This window comes from Pempheris klunzingeri, chromosome 1 (assembly GCF_042242105.1).
Source record: "Pempheris klunzingeri isolate RE-2024b chromosome 1, fPemKlu1.hap1, whole genome shotgun sequence".
Classification (NCBI taxonomy): domain Eukaryota; kingdom Metazoa; phylum Chordata; class Actinopteri; order Acropomatiformes; family Pempheridae; genus Pempheris; species Pempheris klunzingeri.
In genome coordinates this window covers 3,269,802-3,286,884 of record NC_092012.1, presented here as the reverse complement: position 1 = coordinate 3,286,884, position 17,083 = coordinate 3,269,802, and the positions used below count along the sequence as shown (strand labels likewise).

The following is a 17,083-nucleotide window of genomic DNA, read 5'->3' as shown; positions in this document are numbered from 1 at the left end:
TTATGGTCCTGCTGACTGGAACAACAGATCCTCCTGTGTTTTCACATTTAAATACCTGCTTATATGTTTTTTTTCATGTATGATGTTTTTTTGCTTCTGAATTTGAAGCACATTGAGTCAACACCTGTCTCATGAAATGTGCAGTATAAACTTGACTTTTTTTTCTTTTCTATTTGTATAAATAAATAAAGTGTATTTGCAAGCAAACACGCTTTCATTTAGATAACTTTTTTTTAAAACACAAGTTGCAAGGTGCATCTACGGGAGGAAGAAAAATGTAAAACAGAAATAAGAGACAGAGAAGACAAACGTTTAAAACAGGGAAAAAGACAAACCACCAAATATAAAGATATAGAAACCAGGTAAAGGTGATCAAGTGGGTTTTCAGATGCTATTAAAAGATGTGGATTAGCTTCCCTGAGACTCTGTAGAAGGAACAATTATTGTTATAATAATCATCGTTATAGAATATTTTAACCACCTAATTTCATCTTCTCTTAAGACTTGTGCACTACTGAATTATTTCCAAAGTGTATACATCTATGGTCATTGGTCATTTTAACTACCTGTATATATATACGTTATGTATGTGGCATGAGGGGGCAACAACTTACATTTTTTTTTTGTCACCTTGTTATATAAAGTCCTCAAATTCAGCCCTAACGTCCATTTGAGACATTTTAAGGCCACGTGTCCACTTCATCTTTGACTGGTGAGGCACAAATATTCCTTTTATCCTCTACTTCAGCACCACTATCAACTTCGACAGGGATTATAGTGATTGTCATGGGAAGTTATTGCTAACAGACTGTCTTTGTTACACAGAAAACCTCACAACTTTAATCTGTTCAGACGTGCCAGTGAAAGCAGTAGTCTGGTTATCACATCACAACTAAGTGAAGACCTACTGAGACAAAGTCAGATAACAGCATCTCATGTTCAGCTGTCTAATCAACACTGATTGAGTTAAATCTTAACTTAATCAAGTATTTGATACCGTAGTTGGTGGTAAAGTTTGATTTGCTGTCACTTTAATGATACCAGCTGCTAAAGTGTAGTTTCAGTCGTCAGATCTTATAAAATGTTGTTTCCCATCATTTGAAATCTTCACTCATTAGTGTTGAGCTTTGAGAGATAAACTCCTCCACTTTAGCTCGCATTCAAGGCTTATCACAGTCCAGTGGGTAAATCTTTAAGACCTTCAGTCGAGGGAACCTGCTGACACTGAGATCACTCTATTGTAGTTCATGTTATCTCTCCCTCTTTACTGACTGCACTTCTCTTGACCACAACTGAGCCAAAAAGACTCCTGCTTAATACTTAAAATACTAATCTCTGACTGTAAATATGGTTTCTGATCATTATTTTTCCACTTCTTCCCTTCAAAAACAGCTGATTTTATGCTAAACAGACCAGATAAATACCAGGAAGTCACATTTTATTGTGAAATCTTTTTACACTGGTGCATCAACAGTAAAGCTGCAACGACTAATCAGTTAGTTGTCTCCTATTAATAGGCAACTATTTTGAAAAAGAATGTTTTAGAAGTCCAGCTGATTAAAGGTGAATATTTTTCACCACTTTCTGCTTTAATAAAACTAATCAACTGAAAGAGAAAATACTCAACAGATTAAAATAATCATTAGTTGCATCTTTAGTCAATAGACGAGTCAGATTAGTTCACACCTGACAAACTTCACACACATCTGGTGTTCTGATGATATATATATATAAAAACAATATAATGGGTAAAATAATGAGCACACTTTCACAGACACTGTAATATGTGCAAATCTTTAGATTCCACTGTATTTTTTAATTCTTTGCAGCACATTTACAAACTCTTCTTATGTGACAACAAGTGAATTTGGATAAAAACAACTTAAAATTAAAACTGAACCTTCGTCCCATCATAAAACAGTGCAATCAGTCGTTTGAGTGTATTTCTTTTATTATATTTTGACAAACCTGTCTAAATCAGCCATGATAGTGTATTGAATCCATGTAATTTAACTACATTCATCTTGTTATGCACCAATATATAGTGTACTTTAACTAACAGTCACAACTTCCTGTTTGAACAACTAACATCTTTGTCAAACAGCGGCGTTTCTATGAAGTGAACAATAGATATAGAAATATATATACACAAATACATATATGTATAAAACAGACTTGGATGGAACAGTGTGGGTGTGTGTAAAAAAAAATCATAGCATAGCAAATCATGCGCCGCAATACATTTTCTAGAAAAAGTGCAAAGTATTCATAATACATTTGGCCTGTAACCCCAGATTGCATAACTTCAGAAAGCTAAAATGTCTTTAGTTTCTCTTTTAAAAAAGTGTGCAGTAAAAGATGCAGTCATCATTTATCACATCTCAATAACAGGTAACATTTAGAGAGCCGAGTAGTGTTTGTTTAACTTTTCTTTTCTTTTTTTTTTTATACCTCCTCTTAGAGACAGTGATGGACTGAGCAAAGATTCAGAAACACTGACGACAGCAGATTCCTTGTTTATCACTGACCGAACACTTAATATATTATCACCTTCATTTACATATAGAAGCAGAGAGCAGTGAAAGGTATTGATCCGTTTGGAGATCAGAGCTTCGCTGAAGGGACTACGGTAGGATAGCTGAGGCAGTCACCATCAGAGAGGAGAGGTCAAAGGTTGGAGGTGGTGGAGTTCAGGACGTCATGCTGGATCTTGGCGTTGGAGGCCTTGGACAGGTCTCGCTGTGGAAACGGACGAGCAGCCGTTAAGGTTCATTCTTCATGCTGGTGATCGTCAACAAACAGCCGCATAACAATTATTAAGAAATGACAAAGTGAAGGCTGTTAGTGTGAATTAAGAGAGAAAACAGACAGGCTAATAAGGTCTTGGTCCACAAGAGGCACCTCCGACTGAGGAAATCCACTTCAGACACTACAAAGTGTTCTTATTTCACTTTGTTGCTGGAATTTTTCCTGAACCTACACCGACTACATACTTACAGATTCCTACATTTACCAGGATGCAATTTGACAGCCCTTGCTCCGATGATGGAACATGGGGGGGGACTGTCAGTCGGCGCAGCGTGGGGGGGCCAGAAAAAGCTTGTCTGGTAAAAAAGTTGAACGTGGCTCAACTTGTGTCAGAGTGCAGCTCAATGCCGTCTGACAAGAGTGTGTTTTAGTGAGTCAAGCGCACACTCCTAATGGGGATTACTTTGTAAAAGGAATGTTGGATTTCTACTTTTTAGCTCAGGATCATTACCAAGAAAAGTGATATAATTGCCACCAAGATTCATCTTAAGAGTTGTAAAATCACGTCTCAAGTGTTTCGGCCTCAAATCCACGGAACCGCTACTCAAACTGGACTTCCTGGATTGTGCTTCACACCCACAGGGCTCATTTTAGACCAAATGCCTGGTAGCTGTGTAAGGCGAAGCTAAAGCAGCATGTTAAGTTACTCTTTGAGAGTAATTTTCCCTTTGATTAAAGTCATGCAATTACTGCAAGTGAAAGGGGGATTAGTGAGATTTGGGGTTTCAAACCCACCTTGACTGAACAGATTCAGTGTTGACCAAGTCCCTCTACAATATAAATTTACATCATTAGGATTTGTACATCATCAAAAACCTCAACAGTACACTCACATGCGCTGGTGCACAGAAATGAAGAGGAAGAGCGGAGAAAAATAGATTACAGACAAAAGTGTAAATTACCACAAACTCTGAATATGTGCTGGCAACAGAGGTTATGCTGAAGTTACGCTGCGGACTAGCGGGGATCAGCAACGCACCACTCAGAGGGGTCCCCTTCAACTGGCCCTCGTTCTCCTTGTTACAGCCCTGCAGTCGGGGGTGGGGGGGCTTACCGCCACCTGGCGTCCGTGCTGCTGGAGTCTGAAGGGCACACAGCGGGAGAGAATCACATCAGACAACCGTAGACGACACGATACAGCAATACGAGTTACACGGATAAAGAAATAAATGGTGGACAGAAGGAACATAATGCCAGTTAAGCATTCAGCAGACAATTCAGGAAAAGTTTGTGTATAAAGGAGAAGGAAAAAGGTCACATTTTACCACAGAGCAGAAAAAGTGAGTTAGTTTACTGTCCTGACTGACACTGATGTCACTCCCAGTCCAGTATTAAGTCCAGTGGACTTGATCGGCCTGTTTTATTCACACAGTGGCTGTCAGATTATCTGCCTGATTAACATCTGAGTGGGCAGATTCATTCTATTTTTTATCTGCGTGTCTAATATCCACCACTTTCATCCTGAAAATGAAACCTACCTTGTTTGCAGAGAGAGGTGGGCGGGGCACGGGCGAGCGACAGACAGTTCCACCATAGACAGAGCGCATGGTGCTGTTAGAGGTGGCGCTAGAAATGCTGGAAGTCACGTTAAACTGATGAGAGACGGAGGAGCTGGGTTAGTGCCGACAGAGCCAGACGACCGCAGAGACTGAATTTGTATTAAATCAAGAATTTAATGAGGAACTAGAAAAGTGGGTTCAGCACCTTTCGTGATTTATTTGGGGTAGTGGTGCCGAGGAATCTGCGTTTGGTGGGAGTTCGTACTGCTGTTCCATACAGCATGTCCGCCTCTGTCTGCTTGCTCTTCTTGAGTTGCTGTGAAGAGTTTGTACAAAAAGGCGTCAACACATTTCCCAGCAAACATCCGGGCAAAGCCTTTAAAACAACAAGGCGCATTGTTTACCCTCTCTTGTTTCTCCCTCTCCTTCTCTGTTTGGTGCAGCTCCCACTGTTCCTCCACATACTGCAGAAACTTCTGGTCGTTTACTAGAAACTCACGACCCTGTTCGCCTTCCCATGCATCGATCTGGGCTTTCAGTTTCTTCTCAAGCTTCAAACAACACATGCACATGATGTTTAGTTACTGTGAAGTGCTTAAGAACCGTTTCAGTTTAGAAAATGAATAATAGGAGACCCTCGTGTCTTACCTTAGGCAGGCTCTTGTGCAGCTCAGACCTCTGTTTCTCCTCTTTGAGCAGATTACCTCCTCTGTTTGTGAATCTTGTCGGATCTGTGGCCTTTTTCTGCAAATGAGAACAATCAGACACACAGATTATGACTGGGACCAGATAATATAAGTACATTTAGGGAGGTAATGATATATAGATTATTTTTAAGACATCTCAGAGAGGCAGAGAGAGAGAGAGAGAGAGAAGCTGAACCATTAAAATGGCTGCTATCAACATTCATTTACATGTTATTTTTTCATTGATGACAGAAAAATGTCAACTGTGTCATATTATGCTATATTGAAAAATGTGCTGTTTGTGATATGTACTGTTATCTGGATAAGAGATTTTGGTCATATCACACAGCCCTATTTCCTATTTGGATTGTCAGGATTGTCATGTATCTACCTGAAACTGCTAAAGAGAAAACACTACATGAATAAATATATTTATTAAATATATACAAACCAACTGGATGTAAGATGGGGTTTCATATTAATGCTGCAAGTGTAAATTCATCATCTGTCTTAACCTGATTTTCTAATTTATTCAATTTGCAATTTCTAAATACTTCTTACTGAGATATTGTAGCTGATCTTTATCCATCATTAAATTTTCAGTCCTACTAGCAATGCTAGTTTTCGTACAGGTGTTTGTTTCCCCTCCTCGTCACCGTGTGCTCACCTCCAGCTCGAGGAAGAGTCTCCAGCTGTCCTCCCACTGGTGAACCCCGTCAAAAAGCTCTTTGTGATCCTCGTAATGCTGCTTCAAGCGCTGGATCTCAGCATCATGCAGACTTAACAGCTCCTCAGTAAAATCCTCTAAAAATACAGTCAGTTAGAATCAATTAGAGCCTAAACTCCAATATTATTCATCTAATTCAAACAGCTAAAATGTCAAACAACCCACCACTGAAGTACGGTGCAAACGCCTGCCGCTGGTCAGTGCTGAGGAAGCACTTTTCCCAAAACACAGCGATCTCGGAGCGGATGGCGTCAGTGACATTGCAGATATTTTGTAGTTTGAGCTTTTCCAGACGCAGAACTTCTGCTTTTAACTGAGGAGGGGAAAATAAAAGTGTAAACTGAACAGCAAAAACAGAAGCGGCTGTCAGCGCTGACCATGAAAAACAGAAAACACTGAGACGTCAGCAGCACAAAAGGGGCCTTTGGATCTTCTCACCGCCTCCAGGTTCCTCTTCCTGGATGTCACCATGTGTTCGTTGAAGATCTCCCTCTCCTCCTGGGGCACCTGCAGTCTCTGCCACAGCTGCTGGATCTTCTCCCTGTGACTCTCACACATCGCCTCATTGTCTGCCTTTTGTTCCTCCAGCTGCAGGATCAATGTGACACCGAGCAGCATCAGTTACCGAGTGTGAACTGTGACCATGCAGCACTTAACGGAGCCTTAAGCTGTATTAATAAACTTTCAAGGTCCTATTCTAATTTTCAACCATCTTACCTGACAAAGAAGCAGTTTGAGTGACGTAATATTGTCTCTGGAAAGGCAGAAAGAGTCCTCGTCCTCACAGACGACGTCCTTCTCAAAGCTGGTCTCGGGGATGTGGTCCAACTCTCCCATGTACAAGATAATCTGCTTTTTGAGGTCCATGAACTCAGCATAGCGCTTTGCCTGAAAATATGAAAGTGGCAAACCATTTGGTCAAGTTGTGTTTAGGACAAAGGTTTCTGTGTTGATGCCTTGTGTCTAAAAAAAAAGTGACAACAGATTTTAAGGCAGTCCAGCTTTCACTTTTAAACATTTACTCCAGGTGTTTTTCCGATATGGCCTCTGCAGTTTGTGCCCATCTTCCACCACCACCAGCTACAGTAAAGCTTTTCTACTCTGAGATAACTGAACCCGGCTGAAGTAGGTGCTCCCACCTTCTCCGTGCTCTGGTTAGCGACGTGCTGCCTGAAATCCTCTAGTTGTTCCAGTGAGGGGACAGAGTCTGGAGAGATGCTGTAAGGCATGGAGCACAGGATGTCGGACAGGTCCTGGTCCTGCTCCAGCAGAGCCTTCAGCTGCTGCATCCGCTGAGTCTTCTCCTTCACCAGAGCCTCCATCTGTGTGCGGAGGTTCTTCTCTTGCTGGAGCATGCTGATGCCACTCTCCTCCTGTTTGATTGAACACAAGAGACAACAACTAATTCACTTTAAATTCAATGTCAATGTCAAATTCAATAAGTCTAATTACCTCCAACCAACTAATAACAACAATAACTGAGACATTTTATATCAACTCAGGTTACAAATCTTTTCAGGACCAACTGAAAACATAGTGAGTAAACAGGTTTTTTCCAACTGAATAAGTTTACAGTTGTTGTTACCTCAAACACGAGCAGCTGAAGTTCCAGGCAGAGTTTCTCCATTTCTGTCCGGCACTCCGTAATGCTGCCTACCACCCTCTTTTTCAGAGATTCCTCTTCTTTGATCATCATATCTAGTAAGCTCTGGTGGATGAAGACAACAAGATAAATCAGCTGTTTGCAAACGGATGTGTTTAAGCTTTGAAATTCTCACCAAAATGCACAGCGATAATTCTGATGATCATTTTGGTCAATACGGATACAGATATTTTTAATTTCTTTCCAATCCAATCCTATCTCATATGTTTCAAACGTTGAGTTTGCCTATGATACAGTAATATTGGTCCTTGGCGCAGATAAAGATGTCTTCTGTGTTAATTGCACCCGTCTTAATAGACTTTCTGCAAAAATACAAAACTCAGATGAGCACAAAGAACTTCAACTCAACTGTAGGAAACACAAAATGCTTATTATTGTGTTTTTTTTCTTGCAGTTTTCCCTCCACCTTTTGCTACACCCCACATCTGCTGCCTTTCATCACAAAAGGTTTTAGAAATGCACAGAGAGTCAGATGTCACTCTTCTCTAGTGTTGCTTGTGAATGCATCAGAAATAACCTGCTGTGGCTGCAGCAACACAAAGACAACCTTGTAATTAACTGATGATAAAACCAGACATACACATGACAAAACATTTTTTCTAATTCACTTTTTCAGTCGACAGAGGATTGTTGGGCTTTTTTCACTAGCGGATAAACACCTGTCACAAATCAGCCTGTTTGATCATGATGATATTCTGTTGTATGTAAAGAAAATGCAGCACAGATGTGTTTGACATTACAAGTACACTGCTGCCCATAAAGTTGGAATAAAATGTTTTTTTTACCTCTTCCCATGAAATGATTGTGACAATGTGATTTATTCATGATAAATAAAGTGTATATCTTCTCTACTTTACTGATCAAACTCTTCCAAACATATCACAGTGAAACTTAAACCACAATGAACCTTTGCAGACTGTGTATTCAGGGGTATTGAACAATTATTCCAACTTTACGGGCAACAGTGTACATTTAACACTGCAAAACGTCCATTATATCTGAACATATCTTGGACCCAGTTCTTCTCAGTTAGGTGTTTTGCTCTCTCATATATAAATACAGTATATCTACAAGGCACCCACTGGAAATAAAGGACCAGTTGCCACATTTCAAACTAAGAACTGTCCTTTTTTAACTAATAACAAGATGTCTGACAGTTTCACTCAATGAGAAAGCCCCTGTCTCCCCCCTCCCTCTATCGAAACCTGTTCACTAATGATCACCAGAGGTGTTATTACAGGTTTACAGCCACGTTAATGCCCATGTGATAACGTTATTCCACGTCTCACCTTAATGTGGTTCTTGACAACATTAGTCCTCTGCAGCCTCTGGTCCTCCGGGATCCCGATCTCCTCCCAGATGTCCTTCAGATGACACAGCGCCTTGTTCAGGCAAGACACCGCCTCTGCTGCGAGCACCTCGCTACGGGAACACAGACAAGTCCGGTCAGCTCGCTCATCAATAAGTTGTATCGATGGCAGCGATAAATAACTAACTAAGCCGCTGGTTACATTTAAAACAAAGATTACACACAGAAGTCGCTCATCTGGTTGAGCTAACCGACGCTCGTTTAGCTAGCTAGGCAGATCGACAGTTAGCCACCTGTTAGCTAACATTTTACAGTAATTTACATATTTTACAAACTGTACTGACGGTACAAATACGGATGCGCTTACCTCTTTCTCATTGTTAAATTCCAGTATGTGTCACGGTTTTCGGTTTAAACAGTTTAAAAACAACCAGGACTTGTCAGAGAGACAAGCGGAGCGTCTCCTCTCGGCTGCTCTCGGTCCGTTTGTATGCAGTTCAAAATACGCGTCCAGCCGCGTTCTGCTCTCTGATTGGCTCATTCTCGCGGGTGCGCCTGTTGGCTCAAACCGGCACCTGCCGCCGGAGGCTTCTGCTGTTGCTTTCAAATGGGGACCCGCCCACCACCGGGCAACTTGTGATTAAAAACAAACAGCCTCACGGTGGGTGTGGTGGGTGGTGAAGCTCAGCAGCAGTTTGTTTGACACTTCATCCAACAATGAGGCTGCTGTTAGGGTTAATTTTAGACTCAAGAATTCACAGCACGCCAAAATAAAGCGAAAGAAAACAAAGTTGTTAAAAAGATTTATTCACTTTTTTACATCTTTACAGTACTTCAGCTGTCAGGCAGTTAGTGGACGCCTGTAATGTGGAGGGAATGGTTGGCATGTGGCTGCAGGAATGTCCCAGTTTCTGTCCATCATGAAGTGCTGACAGGCTTCATGCATGGTTGTCCAGCAAAGCCTCCAGGAGTCTTGAACTGTTTGTGATCGCAGTTGATACCACAATGAACTTATAACCTGGAAAAACAAAGCAGTCATCTTTATTCAAAGAGTTCTGACACACGTTCGGGTATTTTGACACAAAGCTACAAGTGAATTTCCCCAGAGGACTTTTTTTTTCCTATGTTGAATAATTTACAAGTAATTTTGTGGAGAGGGATTAATGGAATTGGTACACGTCCAGTAAATACTTTGCAATTAATCGTTAGTCTAGCCTGAGTCAGCTGATGAAGCAGAAATATGAAAATAGTCCCCAGAAAAGCATAAAATCACACATGTAAGGACATTAAAGTTTCCAGATCTTTGCGTTAATATGATTTACAGACCCACATAAGGTAATGTATGAATAGAATGTATGAAACTCCAAATACACTGATTCACGTGTTCTTTACAGCAACAGCTACTGAATGTTAGCATGTAAAAGTAGGTTTATTTCTATTCATATAGCAAAAAAAATAAAAAACTAATGCTGCTGAATGTGACGTAACATGTTTATGAAGCATTCATTTCTAGAGGAAAGGAGAATTTGCTTCCTGTGGATGTCAGGAACTACGGCACCAAAAGAGGACTCCATTTAAATATCAGTCACACATCACACCGAACATTAGAAATTAGAATTTGTAACCTCATAAAAATTAGGAGCAGTTCAGAATACAACAAGGCGTCTGCCTGTTAGATTCACACACAGGACAGCAGAGGTGGAACTAAACACTAACAGGAAGTGTGAAGTCTAGAGCGGGGGTGTGTTTACCTTTCTCTCTGCCGAGGAAACGCAGGGCTGAAATCTCAGAAAAGGTGCAGCCACCGAGGAACATGACGAGGACGATGCGCTGGGCGTCGTTCGTTGCTCTTAAATCAGCTCCGCTGCCGCCTGATGTGAGACAGAGAAACCCTCAGCATCGGCTTAACTCGTGCTGATGCTCGCTGCCAGCTGAGGCCACCCACAAATCCAAACTATGTATAAATAGGGCGAAAGGTTTAAAAATACTGGAGTTATCCTTTAATATCTCCTGGTGAACTAACCTGTAACAGCAAATTCGTGCCCGTTCAGCAGCCTGGTGACTTCTTCAAGCCCCGACCAGCCGTCTCGCTTCAACACCTACAGACGAGCACATTGGGAGTAACGTTAAAAACGTTTCATCGTGCAGTCAGATCCTGTGGAATAAATGATTCCTGCTGGCTGGAATTTAGTCACCTGCTCGATGAGTTTGCAGCTCAGAGGGATGTAGGCGCCGCTGAAGATGTAGGCCATGTCTCGTGGGACACGCAGGTCGTATTCTTCATCTGACTTTGGAACCTTTACACAAAATATGAGAATATGCTTAATGACATTCAGAAGTTTCAGCCTGCAAAGGACAAAACACAGTTCTGTCACTAGAGCGGCAACCAACGATTATTTCAACGATTAAATGTCTTGTTTCGTCCACAACACATCGATATTCAGTTCATTATAATAATAAAGAAACCAGGAAGTATTCACATTTAAGAAAACTACTCAAACTGATTAATCGATCATCAAAACAGTCGACAACTAATCACTTAAACATTGCAGCTCTTCCTGTGACGTGATGAAAATGCCATACGGAGCAAAGTGGTTAAGATGATGCTAACTTACCAGGTTGAGCTTTCTGCTCAGCGCTCTGAAATTGCTCTTCTTTGCAAGAGAAGAGAAGGCGTCGGTCAGCTTTCCTGGAAAAGAAGGAATAAGGTGGATCAGGACAGTTTGGTGTGATCAGGAGAGAAAGAGAGGACTCTGTGCTGTGGAGAAGGTTAAGAACGAAGGCTGCTTCACCTGCAGTTTTGTCGTTGACCAGTTTGCCCACTTTGCTCTCCATAACAGTCAGAGTTTCGCCCGGCTGCTGCTCCACCAGCAGCCCCAACTGCCTCAGGTTGGCAAATGTGAGCAGGTGGTCCACTCCATAGCTCTACGAGGCCAAGCAGAGAGAATGTACCACATTAAATCAAAAGAAGGACAGGTTGAAAGGATAAAACTGCAAGGAATACGTTCAATACTTTCTGACTACGTGACCCAGTCTGTACCCAGGTATCTAGTTTCCTAAAACAACTGTAGTTTTTAGCAAGCGTTACTAAAACAAGAGGAAATATTTTCCCAATAAATATCCCTTCATTGCCCTCATCATCCCTTCCATCCATTCGTATAAGCTTTGTTTAATTCCTTTTTACTTGTGGCTCCCACAAACATGAAAACACAGCTAGCAGATTTAAAAATCTTAACTCTCACCTGTAGATACTGGGCCTTTAATGAGCGGTAATCTTTTGGCAGGAGTCCTGAGAGAAAACACCATCACACAGTTAATGCGGCTTTCAAATAACTGGGAATTATACACGTTTATATAGCAACTCACCGTTTTCCGTGATGGACAGAAGACAAAGCAGCCTCAGACTTTCTATCATGGACACCTAGAAAAAGAATAAAAAGATTAAATCCGTCTCCAGCAGATCATCATCATCATCATCAGGACTTTACCTGCTCCTGTGTCTCACCTGTCTGTTGATGTGCTCCTCTATGAACGAAATGCATTCACGGATTTCAAATCCTTCAAGTAAAGCTGGAACAGAGAACGAAGCTTCAAGACAAATAACAGCAGCAGCAAGCTAACAGAAATATAACTGAACAAATCAGGTCCTGCAAAGTAGAAGCAACGTTAATAATTGAGGAACACGCTAAACTAAAACCTGAATCTAATCTAATATACGGACGAGTCTTCTCACAGTGTTCCGTCTTCAGCATCTCCTGGAAATCCTGCTTTGTTTTCTTCTTCATCATCGACTCACTGGCTCCGATGTCTGAAAGAGAACGAGCTCTTCAGCAGGGCGGCCTTGCAGGTGTACACAGTACAGTGCGCTGCTGTAACACTCACGCAGGCTGAGCAGCCGGTGCTCCTGTTTTAACCCTTTCAGTTCCTCTGACACAAATGTCTTCATCTGCTTTATGTCCATCCCACGGCGCTTCTGCAGAATCGATAAAGGAGAAGGTGTTAGCTGTTCCAGTCGCCTTATAGATGTCATTTACACTCATTTCCCCATCACTGTTTGTCCCTGTCACTTTTTAAAAGCGTAATTTGTAAGAAAAACACCCCAAAAAGTTAAAATCACTTGATATGTTACGCCCTTGGTAATAAACATTTACTCACATCATATGCAGTCTGGAGGTTTCTGGCCTTCTGACTGAGGAAGCTAAAGACGTTGGAGAAATGCTCGTTTCTGATTTCGTTGAAGACCTACAAGACACGAGAATTCAACGTTACGACGTTAGACTTCTAATCGTGATGGAAGATGGCACCAGCAGACAGTTTCCCCTCCAATGTCAGTCCGTCTTAAGGTCTTACCTTATCCTGAGAGTTCAGCATGACTTTTACGCTTTTATCCGAGGAGGTGACGTCAGGTCCAAACTCCACACATCCTGCAGGACAGACGCCGTGATGAGACGACACATCGACACACAAGCGAGAACAACGGTGTGCAACCAAAGTGTCATTATACAAGTGGGAGGTTTGATTCTACAGAAAAATGAGAGCAGTCTGAGCTTTGAGTATTAAGACTGTTTCTTTTAAGATCGGCTCCACAGTTAAGCTTCTACGCTTCAGATACTCAAACTAACGCCCATCAGGGTCCATAGTAATGTCTGAAAATGCCTCTTCATTTGGCAAAAAGCCTTAAATTATCCTTAAATTAGCTAAATTTGTTTACAAAATATCAGAATCAAAACTATTAGTTTGTCACGTGATATTCACGGTGATAAAATCCTGATTTGATTGATCCCCTCAGCACAGCAGTGCAGAAACAAACAGTAAAAATCTGTAAATGACAAAAACTAAATGGTGAAATTCAGCTTTGTTATCGCAGTTTAGGTGAGCGGAGAGAGCAGAAGTGATCCAGCAATGTCTGTCCTAGTCCTCAGCTCTGTTATCTGCCGATCAGAAGATGAGGAGAAAGAGATACGGCTGTTTTTCTGTTATTCAGGTTTCTGACAGTGACCTGACCAGTGTAGACGGGCTAAACGTGGACACGGTCTCAGGGAGCAAAGCTGCTTTGGTACCCACCACATTTGATTCTAAATATATCATCCACGAGTCCTTCGTAGACCACTTGTGAGCACAGAGGAGTGACAAAGTCCACATCTGAAAATACAGTAACAACGTTAGGGAGGAAAAGCAGCACAGCTCAACACGTCAAACACTGAGAGAAGGACGCACGACTTCTTACCTCTGTCAATGAGAAACACCTTTCCTATTTCAGGCTGACGAGCCTTCTGCTCTCCCTCTTCTACCTGCTCCCTCCACGACTCGTACGCCATCTGGCACCAGACAGATGGACAGAATTAACGGCACAAACATCATCTTAGGTGAAGCCAAAACACATCACAGCTCATGTGACCGTTACATCAGATGAGTTTTTGGTCTCTGATCTTACTGCACCTTCGAACATCGTCCAATCCCGTAGATGTTTGTGAACGGGCCGTAAAGGGAGTGAAGGAGGTGCAGAGCGCTGCCAGCCGTCCTCACCCAGCGCTGGTCCCCTGCCTGGGTGAGAAAATACAACCTAAAGCACCCGTTCTGGTACTTATTCAGTTTTACTTATCTATATAGTGGCTCAAACTGCCATTAGTACTGGAATTATTCATCAATTTACCAACTTTTTTCTGATATTTACATCCCACATGATTCATCATTAAATCAATCATTAGTTACAGCTGTAATTTGCATCACAAGGTTCAATAGAATTCTTATTATTAGAGCCGTTTTGATGTTTGAGAGAGAAATATTTCTATCAGTCAAACATTATTTTATCTGTTAAGGTCTGGCCAAATGTAAATGTTCACTATTTGCTGGTTTTCTTTTCCAAACATTTAAGGCCTACAGAGAAAGATCCTTTTTGTTCAACCAAAAAACAGCCATAACACTTCGCTCAAAGCCACCAGACCCCATTGACAAAAATAGTCATTTTACCTCGCAGAATGCAAGAGTGGCTGATCTACTTCTGCCTCGATCAGTTAGTTTGTTGTGTTGTTGTGTGTTGGATTCAAACTATCCCTTCAAAACACCAAAGTCACACAATAATGGAAAGAAACTAACAGATTGAGACAGTGGTAGACCAGCAACTTTACTAAAATTAAAAGGACTGTTTTGTCAATGGAGTCTGGTGGCTTTGAACCGTGTGATAAAACCATAAAAAGTTTATTATAACAGAGGAGCCCCTCCAAATATTCACATAATAAAAGTTGAAACCAATAAATTTCAAATGGAACTTTTGCTTCCACTATTATTAAAATCATCTGTTAATTGACTAAACAAAAAAATCGACTAATTTGAATAATTTCAGCTCTATCTCAGACATTATTTACCAGGAAGTTGTCTCGAAAGAACTCCGGCAGCTCCAGACTGATGACGTCCTCGTCGAGTGGAAGGAGACTGAAAGCCCACTCATCAGTGGTCACATCTGTGGGAGAAGACATGCTCAAGTTCAACACTTCCACTCAACAGCAGTGATCACTTGCTCCTAAAATAAGATGTGAAGAAAGAGGGATGCTTACCGCCAAAGAGCCCCTGCTCCTCTAGCACCGCCTCGCACGCATAGAACTGGACGACACAGGAGAGTCAGTAGGAGCACAAGAAGAGCTCCATGTAAAACTAATCCAAGCAGAGAGTGAAATACCTTCTGAGGGGTAAAGATGATCTTGTATCTTCTAAATTTCCCTGCTGCCTTGTCTGCATTGGCCACATCTGGAACAAGAAGGAAAACAGCACGAAATAGAGTTTTTTTTTTTTTTTGTCTCAGTTTCATTCATTTCCATTAAATTTAAGATTTATGAGAAGATTATTAATGACAGTGTTAAACATTTAAAAAAAGAGAATATTCAACTCTACTTACCACATATCCATTTTACAGTTTGTATTCTCGGTCGGATCAGGAAACAGAGCCTGTAAGAGTAGTGCCACGTTGTTAGTGTGTGTGTGTGTGTGTGTGTGTGTGTGTAACATGATGTCAGGAGTACGAAGGCTGCAGGACTCACTGATCGGAGGTGCTGCTAATAGGTTTGTATTCCACTTTGTAGAGTTTGTCGACTTCATGTTGCTGTAAAAACACGGGAACAAATGTTTTTTTATTGGAAGGAGTCACTAGAGAGTCAGAAGACATGCGGTAAACAGCTGACGAGTTTCACCTTCAGCGTTGAGACATTGGCGATACGATCCAGCGGGCTCATCAAGTCCGCCTCGATGAAGAGGTCCTTCTTCCCTGGCAGCTGGGGCACAAAGAGAGGAGGATGGAGGAGAGGAGACAAAACCTGGGACAATCTATGCAGCAGCAAACACAAGCTAAAAGCTTTCTACACTGACAGGATGCTCTGTCTATTAGAATGAACTATTTGGCTGCAGAGTAAAAACATTTACACATAAAATACAGTAATTATGTGTTGCTATTTTTTTCAGGGTTGTATTTTTCTTACCATCAACAAATCCCACAAAAAACTACAAACTAAGTCTGTCAGTACTTCCCCTCCCTGCATGTGGCATTCAGCCATTGGTTCCTACTGAAGACAGAAATCTTTAAATCTCTAAACAGGCCAAATTGCACATTTTATGGGAACTACTGTCAGCTGTGAATTAATACACATTTGGGGCGCTGGTAAGTATTACAGGCAGAGGAAAATATGTGTGTTCACGGTAATAAAAACCTTTTTTTTAAAATGGTTTTTGGACAAATGGAGCCAAAGGCTATTATAGAGCTTGGCCTTTTCAAAGGATTTATGTAAGCAATAAGAAAATACTAATCATAACTAATGCAGCTGTGTATTCCCTTATTGTCTCCTAATAAATACAGTATCATGTATATGATATATGATGTTGATGGTGGTCTGTCTGCAGGAGGAGCCACAGACATGCTGCTCCTCTTACCTGTTCCAGCAGGTAGATGAGCTGATCTCTGGCCAGCCTCTTGAGCAGAGAGAAGTCAGGGAGCTCCGGGGAATCTCTCCTGGTACTGTGAGCCATGTTGGGCCACAACGGGGACTCTCACTCCTCCACTACACACAGAAGAAAATACTGATTTAACGTTACTACTCCGGAAACACAACATGTACTGGACTGACAGAGAGGCTGCTAAATCTGTGCCAGTTAGCTAGGTTAGCACGCAGGCTAAAAACACATCCTGTACATCATACGATTTTCCGAGATGAAGACAAGAGTCGAAATCCTGACTCTAATATGGGAATAATTTCACAAACATATCCAATAAATGACATTAAAAAAAGCACTGAATATCTCTCAAATCACCAGCAAAGGCTAGTTTAGCTGATACTACAAGCTACCTGCTTCCGTAGCTAAATTAGCGGAATGATCGCTTCATAAGCTGTTTCCGCCCGGACACCA

The 17,083-nt window shown here is 41.5% G+C and overlaps 2 protein-coding genes across 6 annotated transcripts; both read right to left on the bottom strand.

The window, feature by feature from the left end:
• Positions 1–1,844: 1,844 nt before the first annotated feature.
• Positions 1,845–9,158, bottom strand: prc1b (protein regulator of cytokinesis 1b). 4 transcript variants are annotated; one of them, XM_070828671.1, is made up of 15 exons: positions 9,060–9,158; positions 8,673–8,805; positions 7,306–7,428; positions 6,860–7,093; positions 6,438–6,608; positions 6,159–6,308; positions 5,886–6,033; positions 5,661–5,797; positions 4,956–5,051; positions 4,712–4,858; positions 4,513–4,623; positions 4,287–4,400; positions 3,711–3,890; positions 3,544–3,578; positions 1,845–2,739 (listed from the first exon to the last, which is right to left on the bottom strand). In XM_070828671.1, exons 1-15 carry the CDS (start codon positions 9,068–9,070, stop codon positions 2,691–2,693), a joined length of 1,839 nt encoding a protein of 612 aa, XP_070684772.1. In that variant the 5' UTR covers positions 9,071–9,158; the 3' UTR covers positions 1,845–2,690. The 4 variants fall into 4 exon arrangements, with proteins under 4 accessions (XP_070684772.1, XP_070684780.1, XP_070684788.1 ...); XM_070828694.1 differs by having other exon boundaries at positions 2,664–2,739; positions 3,788–3,890; XM_070828679.1 differs by lacking the exon at positions 3,544–3,578.
• Positions 9,159–9,483: 325 nt separating this feature from the next.
• vps33b (VPS33B late endosome and lysosome associated) lies at positions 9,484–17,064 on the bottom strand. 2 transcript variants are annotated; one of them, XM_070844153.1, is made up of 24 exons: positions 17,023–17,064; positions 16,610–16,737; positions 15,877–15,957; positions 15,727–15,788; positions 15,585–15,634; positions 15,369–15,436; positions 15,247–15,292; positions 15,058–15,152; positions 14,132–14,236; positions 13,920–14,010; positions 13,757–13,834; positions 13,043–13,116; positions 12,848–12,934; positions 12,575–12,665; positions 12,426–12,500; positions 12,198–12,262; positions 12,059–12,113; positions 11,935–11,981; positions 11,485–11,617; positions 11,308–11,381; positions 10,888–10,989; positions 10,716–10,791; positions 10,444–10,563; positions 9,484–9,710 (listed from the first exon to the last, which is right to left on the bottom strand). In XM_070844153.1, exons 2-24 carry the CDS (start codon positions 16,703–16,705, stop codon positions 9,631–9,633), a joined length of 1,851 nt encoding a protein of 616 aa, XP_070700254.1. In that variant the 5' UTR covers positions 16,706–16,737; positions 17,023–17,064; the 3' UTR covers positions 9,484–9,630. The 2 variants fall into 2 exon arrangements, with proteins under 2 accessions (XP_070700254.1, XP_070700173.1); XM_070844072.1 differs by lacking the exon at positions 17,023–17,064 and having other exon boundaries at positions 16,610–16,835.
• Between the last annotated feature and the right edge of the window lie 19 nt (positions 17,065–17,083).